The sequence below is a fragment of the Polypterus senegalus genome, chromosome 6 (genome assembly GCF_016835505.1).
Source record: "Polypterus senegalus isolate Bchr_013 chromosome 6, ASM1683550v1, whole genome shotgun sequence".
Lineage (NCBI taxonomy): Eukaryota > Metazoa > Chordata > Cladistia > Polypteriformes > Polypteridae > Polypterus > Polypterus senegalus.
The window spans coordinates 115584949-115595374 of NC_053159.1; the positions used below are offsets into that span (position 1 = coordinate 115584949).

The window sequence follows — 10426 nt, forward strand, 5'->3', positions numbered from 1 at the left end:
GATCGAGACTGCTATTTTAAAATGAGTTAATCAAGAACACGTGGACACAATTGGAAACTTGTTAAGGGTAAATTTCACAGAAACATTAGGAAGTTTTTCTTTACACAAAGAACCATAGACACTTAAATAAGCTACCAAGTAGTGTGGTAGACAGTAAGACGTTAGGGACTTTCAAAACTCGACTCAATGTTTTTTTGGAAGAAATAAGTGGATAGGACTGGTGAGCTTTGTTGGGCTGAATGGCCAGTTCTCGTCTAGAGTGTTCTAATGTTCTAATGAAAACTAAAATTATTTTAGTAAATTATTATTTTATTTCTGTTAGTCTTTCCAGCTACTTTAATAGTTTCATTTAGTTTTAGTTTTTCATTTCGGTTTTGTTAATTATTTTATTCCAGTTTACGAAAATCTTTTTTTAATAACAGTTTCAGTTTTGATTTTAGTTTTCGTTAACTATAATAACCTTGGTGCAATCCCACAGCAGAGCTTCAACTAGACGAATAGCGGAGCGCTGCACCGAGCATGTTCAAACTACCCATAAGCCATCACAAATGTGTTGTATTACGTCAGCTGCTATCTGTTGTAGTTACAGTATAATTTTCATATTACCTTTCCTTTTTGATATATTCTTGCATTATTTTGCATTTTATAGTGCTTTAAGCTTGTCGTTGGGAAGCGTACTGTATAAAAATTCAATTAAGCAGAATTCACTGTGCTTGGTGTTGGCACTCATGGAACTCAGAATTGCTAAGACTCCATCATGTTTAATATTTTTATCTCCATTGGAGAACACTTACATTTTTTTATTATAATAAAAGTAATAAAGTTCAAAGAAATACATTCCATTTCCTCAAAGGTGAATTGACATCCACTTAGTGTAATTTCAGTGAATTAAAATGTTGCCATTTGCACTCCCACGTAATCTGAATTTTCAACTCTTGACAGGTCCAAATCAGACCACTGGATTTGCTTTAGGGACAGGCATCTGGGTTGCCCACCCCCTCAAAAAAAGCTTTGTATTGCACAGATGTTAGATCAGAAAGATCTGTGTCCATATTTGAAGCACAGATTGCATGATTCAGTGCTTAATGAGACTGAGGTGGACAATTCGCACCATAAAGTCTTAGAGCAACAAAAAAACTGTACTAAAAATGAAAAGACAAAAAATTTCCAGTTTTCTCCACTGCTAGTCCTGTGAGTCATAAGAAAGGTCACACTCCTCACTCCAGTGCTTGCCAGTACGTTTCTTTCTGTTTCTTTCCGCCATTACGATAGCAGCCACTACTGTCACCAGCACTGTGAAAGTGATGATCAGCACGGTCACCGTCTCCGCGATGCAGAGCCTGTTGTTAACATCTGCAAGCTTACAGCCATTAAGCACTGCTGGTTCTTTGCATGTCAGGTTCATGTAATCATCAAAGACGAGTCTCTGCACACTCAGCAGCTTGCGAAATACTCTCTGGAGGTCGCAGTCACATTGCCAGGGGTTGTCAGCCAACAGTATATGAGTCCCGAAGGTGTGAATGCTAAGAAAGGTTTTATACTTAACACTCGGAAGATAGTTTTTGGCCAAATTGAGGAGTGTCAGTCTGGTTAAAGAACTGAAAACCTCAACATCTATGCTGTTGATCTGGTTGCCCTCCAGGTTGAGAACCTCTAGCTGCTGTAGTGTTGAAAACACACCATTGCTAAGGACTACCAGGTTATTATGCTGCAGGTAAAGTCTTCTGAGACGCGTCATACTCCTCAAGGCCCCATTCTCAATGAAGCTGACGCTGTTGTTACTCACAGTGAGTTTCTGCAGACTCTCCAGGTGTAAGAAGCTTGCACTGCTCAGCGTCTTCAGTTTATTGTCTGACAGAATTAGTTCCTTTAATGAATTTAGGCCCTTGGAAAAGCCATTTCCTAGAGCCACAATACAGTTTTTGCTCAGGTCCAGCTTTAGCAGGCTTTCAAGAGAGGAGAAGGCACCTCCTTCCACTGAACCGATGTGATTGTCACTCATTAGGAGCACAAGAAGCCTCCACAGAGAGGTGAAGGCCTGCTGGGGGATCACACTCAGGTTGTTCTGGGATAAGTCAAAGTGCTCTGTGTCCATCGGGAGGCTGCTAGGTATAATAGTGAGAAATGCACAGGAACAGTTCACAAATTTGAAAACTCTTTGGCAGTTGCATCCCTTTGGGCATTCAAGCCAAGAGAGGGAGTTTGGGCTGGAGAGCCACAGCTGGTAAAGAAGCCACATGTAAAAAGTCATCTTTGGCATCTTCAACAATACATCTGTTGACTTTGTCCTCTAGGAGGAAAAGCAGCATGTTAGAACAATCATTGAATCTACTCAAATTGCGGTCTCACACATCTAAAAAAGGATAACAAGGATAACAGACACCATAGAAAAATCAAGACCATGAGCAGATGTCTTACAAAAATAAAGGAATTTCAGTTTAAAATGCACATTCAGTATACATTAGCATTGTGAAAGTTTCAGGTGTATGACAGTAGTTCATATTTTTTTATCAGGGAGCATTAAACCGAGTTAAAAATATAGCCACAACTTTATTGATGTTTGAAATAGCTGGATATTTCTGAAATTACTGCTTGAAATGACTGATTTACTAGCTGAAATACCCAGCATTGCCAGGGTGGAAAATAGTGGGGTTTTTTTTTAATTGTTTTAGAATAAAAATAAATTAACAAACAATGAAGACTCACTAATGTGCTTGTCCTGTATGTATGTTTTCATCCACTTGGCACTCGTAACTGGCCAACTTTATGGGCCGCGGTGCTTCTCAAACATAAAGAATGTGGGCAATCACCTCCAGTTTGCCCTCTGGTGGTCATTCCGAGTGTCAAATGGATAATAACATGCATGCAAAACTGCAAGATCAACCCCTCACCCTACCCAGTAGGGGGTGGGTTAGGGTTGATTTCACCCTTAGTATTTTTGTCAACCAATTAGAAACATGTGTACCAAGTTTCATGAAAATCACTTCAGCCATTTGGAAGTGATGTTGGAACATACATACATACACACACACATACACTGACTTTTATATATATAGATTATTCATATATGACTGCAAAGCCCCATTTGTAAAGGGTCAACACTTTTAGTTCATTCTTAATTATTAATTTAAATGTTAATTGGTTATTGGAGAAACCTTTGTAATTATAGTATCAGAGCTGAAGCCTGTAACTTAGTTCAATGAAGCAAGGAAACTGAAACTCTTTTAAAATGAGGCAGAGGAAAAAATTACACATATCTGAAACTGGCAAGTAAAAAGAATAGGTTAAAATGAACAAAAGCATGCAATCACCCAGAACTCATTTGTCCAGTGTTTGTGTTCCTTTGCCAATTTTAACCTTTTCTTTTTATTTGTCAATTTCAGATACATGTTTTTCTATGAAACTCTGCCTCTTCAGCCAGCATCCCGAAGTCATCTATCCACTACGCAGTGACACTGGTATTTCATGTGTAGTATGTAGTTAAGAAAGAAGCTAACTGAAGACTTGTAAGGCATTTGTTTCTCAACCTACACACTTCTGATGTCCTTGTGCAGTTGCCCAACTCAGCCATCCCCTTCTTCTTCTCACCTAGTTACATGGAGTTGGCCGTCATCTCTCAACATAGTAGTGGACACCTTTGTATGAAATCTTCAATTTCTTGGCAAACTGATATTAATGGTACCTTGATAAAAACTATCAATTTCTATCAAAAACAGTATGATTTCAAACTTTCGAATGCTAGTGTACTGTATATGTATATATATTATACTGTATGTGTAATATGAGATCAAGCTAAGAACAAATAATCAGCTTATAAGAGCGTGTCTTGGTATATCCATTGGTTCTAACACATACATTAACTTGTGTATTTTGGTTTTAATTATCTTCAGAACCCTGTAACCTTGAATTGCATTAAGAAGGTTAGATAATGGATGAATGAATAAGGATACATTTATATAGAGTTAAATACAGTATGTCCATTCCAGTATATGGATAATTGGTTTGAATGCATTCATTCATATGAAAATATTGTTTATATTGTGTCAGGGATGCCAGGGGTGACGACCCGGCTGGGATGTCGTGAAGGACCGGAAGAGGGTGTGCGCCCACCTGGGATCATGTGGGGGCTGCCACTCTGGTTGCTTTGGGGGCCACGGGTTGAGGGCTTGGAAACCCAACCCTGTAGGGGCCCATGGTCACCACCAGCCGGCGCCCCGATGCCTTTGGAGCCCTGGACCTCAGCACTTCTGCCACACCAGGAAGTGCTGGGGGGAAGAGAAGCAGGGACACCCAGAGTGCTTCCAGGAGTACAGCCGGTACTTACGCCAGACTGGGGCGTGTCGGTGGATGATTGCCGGGGAGCACCTGGAGCACATCCGGGTGTGGATAAAAGGGGCCGCCTCCCTTCATTCAAGACTGGAGTCAGGTGGAAGCAGGACAAAGCAGAAGAGAGTGTGGAGGCGGCCCGAAGAAGAAGGCATTGTGTGGCCAGGACTTTGTGGGGGTTTGTGTGCAATTGTAAATATTGTAAATAGTAATTGTAAATAAACGTGTGGTGGTGGAAAAGCAACATGTCTGCCTGTCTGTGCCCGGGTAACGTTCACAATTGTTATAAAGTTATGTTGTCACATAATTAGAGAAGTAAATGTTCATTATATTAGAATGGGAATAGGAATATACCTATATTTAGATTTGCAATGTTCATTTCCCTGTTAAGTTGTAATGTGTTAGAAAGTAGTGTTTCTAAAGTTAAGCATTCAAGATCTGGGAGGATATGTGAGAGGAAGTATAATTGTTTTTATTTTGTTTTGGTTTGACCACGTGCTAGCAGCTGCAGAGAATACAGCATGTTTTTGAAACAGAAATCTGCCTCCATCCAGTTTTTTTGTTCCCAAAAAGGATTCCATCCATCTGAGAAGAGAAACCTTGTTACATTGTGATACTGTGCATATTATCCTAAATGGGTGGGCTTAATTAAACTCATCCTCAGAACTGGCACCTCACCTCACCCTAACTAGCTCCAAAAATCTGACCATAAATGAGATTATAAGCAATTATATTGATAATACAATTATTGAATTATAGAAAAAACTAGAAAACTAAATATTAATCTAAAAGGAAGAGGCTCTATAATAACAGTATAAATTCAAGGTAAACTTAAACTGAATTAACCCAAAGAAATCATTAACAAGAAAAGAGAAAACCAAATACCTACTAATTGTCACTTATGGGAAGTAGCTTAAGAAAGGTGGATTTCTATATTTTTATTATAAGACAGAAAATTTCTCAAAACATGAGCTGAATAAAGAAGGATACAATTATTATATGTAAAATCAGAACAATATTTCTGACAGGCAGAAGAACTGAAAACATTTCAAAAACTAAAAGGAAGGAGATTCACTTTAAGAGTATAAATCAGTGCTGGTTTCTTGCTTGATCTAATTCTGTTTGTATTTTATGTTTTCCCTTATTTTTCTCTCTTGTTTGTTCAAATATTAAAATAAACAACACTTTTATAGTTGTGGCTCCCTTGGCGTTATGCTACATGTTGAGAGATAATTGGCTTTAACGTACAGGCATGTGAAAGGCATCAATACAGTTAACATCTTTTTTAGATTTGCCACTGATTAATCATTGTCTTTATTGTTATGGATGTTTTTTTGCAAGTCATGCAAATGTTTTGGGAAGACATTTGTTTAAAAAGACCTTGTTAATGCATTGTGTTTCTTTTCATTCATAATTTAGCAAGAATCTCAGATTCCTGCCTCTGTCCTCCTCCCCACTGCATCTGCTCAGATTAGGAAAGCCAGGTAAATAGCTTTTTAGCTGCACTTGAAAGCACATGGAATGGAGTGAATTGTTAGTTATTTGACAGACTTTTAGTTGTTGGGGGATTGTGCTCCAAGCCTTATTGCAGGTTTCAACAAAAATAAGATATCCTGGATCAAAATAACATCATGGTGAGAAAATGAGTAAAACTCCAAGAAATACATAACTTTTATCAGTCAGTATTTGTCTCTCTTCTCCCTTCTCCTCAACACTTCCCAGCAGCCCTGCCTGCATCCTTCTAACTCAAATCAACCTTGAGAATGCAGAGTGGCTTCTTTTATTTCAGACCTGGGAGTACCTTCTGGGTTCAGCATGATTCCCTTAAACGGGAGATTGTGCCCCTCTGCTGTTCTGCCTAGTGGTCCCCAAGTACACTGGCAGGGCTGCTTACCAGGACTACAGCTCCTAGTGCTGCACCCACAGGGAAACCTGGGAGCACCACCACTGGGATGCTGTAACCCTGTGTATCAGGGTTTTATCTGGGTAAGGAGTTATTTTATATATATATATATATATATATATATATATATATATATATATATATATATATATATATATATAAAGAGTATTATATACACACAAACCTGATTTGCTTTAAGTGAAATTTCATACACAAATATTGTTATAAATATTTTTATGTTGTGAAATGTCACTGGTACATAAAAAGCTTTGGGCACATTTATAGGTAAATCAGTGAAGCCTCATTGTATTATCTTCTTATTGTAATAACTCAATGTCAGAATTAAATGAGAAACTAGAAAATATGAATTAAACCAACCCACCTTAATAAAGGGACAGTTAGCTACTGTACATGTCTGTGTGTCAGTGTGGTTGCTATATGTCTGTCATTCCAAAATATGGCTCATCACAAGCATTTGTAGTAATGAAGTGCGTTGCATTTGTAACAACAATATTTTATAAACCGCATAGCAAATGGCATATACCAGAGACATATGCATGGGAATTGTAACTCCAACAGTTGGCACATCACAAATATTTCTAGTAATGCTTTTTATTACAAATGTTTGTAGTACTTCATCAGTTGAAATGACAAATGCAATACATTTTATTACTGTATATATTACAAAATACATCTCAATAGACAGGGCACTGTAAACATTAATATTGAGGTCTACATTGATTATTTAGATTTCCAGCTGTCTTAGATAGATAGTACAGCTAGTTGCTTAACATATTTATTATGTTGCTACCTACAGTTATGTGTCTAGATGCTATTGGCATTATGTACACAGTCTAAATTTTACATAACAAGGAAAATCATATTTCCATTTTGTGGAAAAGGTGCCTTCTAAGGTGCACATACACACCACTTTTTATGCTTCCACACATAGCATTTTTCAATAGTGCACAATGAAGCAAGTCATGAAATCAATCCACTCCCATCTCCTTATCCCTCAAAACCAGACTTACCCCCACCCTAACCACCCGATGCCAAAAGTTTAAACAGGACAGACAGCACCTCCTGGAATTCAATTATTAAAATCTGGAGTAACCAGAAAGCCTACAGATGATTCCTTTGAAAATGCCCACTCCTCACAAATGTTATTTGTGCAGTTTGCTATTCATTTGCTTTGAAGTAGAACAGATAAATAGCCCAAAATTCAGATAAGAATACTCATATTAGAAATAGTTACTGTCAGACGTGCATGTTACAGGAGCATCTTTAAGACTCTACAGAGGTACTGTAGGAACCAGGGGAAAGGAGAGTGGCCTTAGAACTGAAAAGTGACTTCAAGGAAAAGCTGTGAAGTGACTTCCCCTTGCGACATGGAAGTCTCACCTCTTCCACCCCACCAACTATTTAAGAAACTGACATACAGAGAGTTGTAGTTCATTCAAGACCCCGTGACTGAAGAAGACAGTCCCTTCTCTTCAAAAGCACTCCTTAACAGCTGTTAAAACAATGACTCGACTCAACCATTACTGCTATCCTTGCTTTAAGCCTTTTGTTTTGATTTTCAAACAGGCCATCTGCCTTGGACCCCAACCCTTCATCTTATTTCTCCACAATACATATCAGAAAACATTTTAACACTGGCTAAATATTCTAGGTTCTATGCATATATTTGTAGCACATTTGTTTTTTTTATATATTTTGTATTATTGCTAATATTTATACCATTCTGACTCACACATAATTGCATAAAATAAGCAGATATAAAATATAGCTATCAGATGAATGTGACAGTTGCAAACAACCCAACTTAAAATTGGATTCTCTTGTCGCACAAAGTGGCATGACCAAAGAGAAAGGGGATTGGGTTACAGATCAAAGTACTTCCCCATTATGCATGTGAAGAACACAGATAAAGTTGCTTATGATTGCTCAAAAACATTAAACAAAGTCGGTAATCGGTTTTTTTTTTTGCCTTTTTCATAGCTATCTAAAAAAAACAAACAAACATAGTCAACTATAATTGTATGAGCCAACTTCATAGTTTATAAAATGGAATGCCAACTGTGTGCTGCCAGTGGTCAATGAGTAAGATTTCTTCCCCTTGACAGTTACAGCAGAAATGTAATAAAGCTGACCAAAACATTTTACATGTTATGCATTGTGTGTCAAGTCAACAACTACCTAAGGATGTCTCAAACTGTGTGTAAATTGTGCCTTTGGTAATGAACACTGCTAATGTTGAAAAGGCTCTTTAATGGAATACTCCACGCAACAATTATGCTTTTTATGTTATTTAACCCTTGTAGTTTTAGTGGAGGTCAAGAAAAAATGTAATCTCGACTTTTCATGTAAAATGACATAACAAAGTTTCTGACACCATAATGGTAAATGCTGGACAGCATCACACAACATCAAAACAGCCATGTACATTGTATAAAACATGGCTAATTACAATCAGTGCTTACTTTGAAAACCCTCGTAAGTGATGGGAAAGATTCTGTTAGAGATGATGTTTAGGGCCATTCATTTCGCCTTCAGAAGATGTGAAAACGTCTCCTGATGCTCAAGGTATTTTAGGAGCCCTAGAAATTAAATGATACCAACATAAATAAGTTTTTACAACAGTTTAGAAAAATTCAAAATTTTGATCATTGTGTATTTATTATAACCTAAACTGCTGTTTTATGAAGACAAGTTCACAAATGTTTAGGTAGGCACTCACAGAGCTTTTCTAATGAATGTTACCAGAATGGCTTAGTAGCCTAGAGTAGCGTCCTAATAAAAAAACATCTACAGGAAAATATATTTATACACACATTTGATGAAAAAGTTGAATTGTGTTTATACTAAACTACCTGTCTTTGGCCTGTTGTAGTATGATGACTAATGGTGCATCTTTGTACTGACATTTTATTGACATGCACTTCACTTAATGTGGTAATAAAACCTTTACTTTCTATGGGCACATGCACACACATATTCAGTATTTTAACAGAGATCTGGTCTGCCCTGGGATCAAACTTCACAGCCTTATTGCAGACAATACACTCAAACAAACAACTAGAAGAAGGAAAAATCTCCCATAACCCCCCCTTCCCCCCCACCTTCTAATAAGAGTCATGCACCTCAAGCAGTGTTACAAGATTCATCTAAATTCCATATGCAGTATATTGGTTTACAAGTACAGAAGCATATTATTCTATAATCTTAAAACAAATACATACCATATAACAAAAGTATGCAAATGTTTCACATATTCATATATTTTCAAGTTAATCAGTTCAATATATTTAAAATATATTCTTCAAAATTATTAACAATAGCATAACATTTAATGTGTAACAAATACCATATATATATATACCAGTATATATTGAGATATATATATATATATAGAATAAAGGCTTACAGCTTATGTTTATTCAAATACATACACAACTTCTGATATTTTCAGATTTTAAGTCTAACATATATGTTCAGTTACTTCCAAAACTGCATCTCACTGGCTCAAAGCAATATTCCGACATTTTTCTCATTTTAAAATAATACCTTACCTTTGGCAGTGAACATTAACTCCAGTGGTGCCTTTCATCAGACACCAGCAAGTGATGGAAAAAAGCACACTGGCCCGTGGATTTGAGGAGGTGTGCTATTATGCAGAAGGTAACTGTTGAAATGCGAGAGAAAGAAAGTGAATAAATGTGTAAATAATTCAGACAGCTGGAGGCTGAGAGACTAGCCTGCCACCTGCCCAGGCCCTCTCTGCTGGCTTTAAGGAGGTCTGCGCCAGATCAGTACAGTTAAAACTGTCTCGGAAGAGGCACGCAACTCAGCAGAGCAGCCTATTGAATGAAAGTGACCACTCTCAAAAGATTCTCCCTCAAAGCAAAGCAGTGTCAGGCTATGTGTCCATACTGGTGTGGTAAAACAAAGAGCAGGGTGCAAGAACAGAGTCATTAACATAAACAAATAAATGAATTTTATTGCTTTCACGGTGTTTTGTGAAAATCAAATTTCATTAATAAATGTTTCTTTAAGGAAAGAACACATTCCACCCGCAGGTGACCCCTGCTGATATGTCATTTTTCATCGCATTCTCTTCTTCTCCTCTTCACATCTCAATATACCCTCAGATTTGATCAATTCCATATATACTGAGTTATCAGGTGAGACACAATA

At 37.3% G+C, this 10426-nt stretch overlaps 1 protein-coding gene across 2 annotated transcripts; it reads right to left on the reverse strand.

Moving 5' to 3' along the window:
• Positions 1-675: 675 nt before the first annotated feature.
• On the reverse strand, positions 676-9971 carry LOC120530581 (leucine-rich repeat-containing protein 3B). Of its 2 annotated transcripts, XM_039755003.1 has the most exons (3): positions 9802-9971; positions 8713-8829; positions 676-2290 (listed from the first exon to the last, which is right to left on the reverse strand). In XM_039755003.1, the coding sequence occupies exon 3, from the start codon at positions 2258-2260 to the stop codon at positions 1184-1186; it is 1077 nt and encodes a 358-aa protein (XP_039610937.1). In that variant the 5' UTR covers positions 2261-2290; positions 8713-8829; positions 9802-9971; the 3' UTR covers positions 676-1183. The 2 variants fall into 2 exon arrangements, with proteins under 2 accessions (XP_039610937.1, XP_039610938.1); XM_039755004.1 differs by lacking the exon at positions 8713-8829.
• Between the last annotated feature and the right edge of the window lie 455 nt (positions 9972-10426).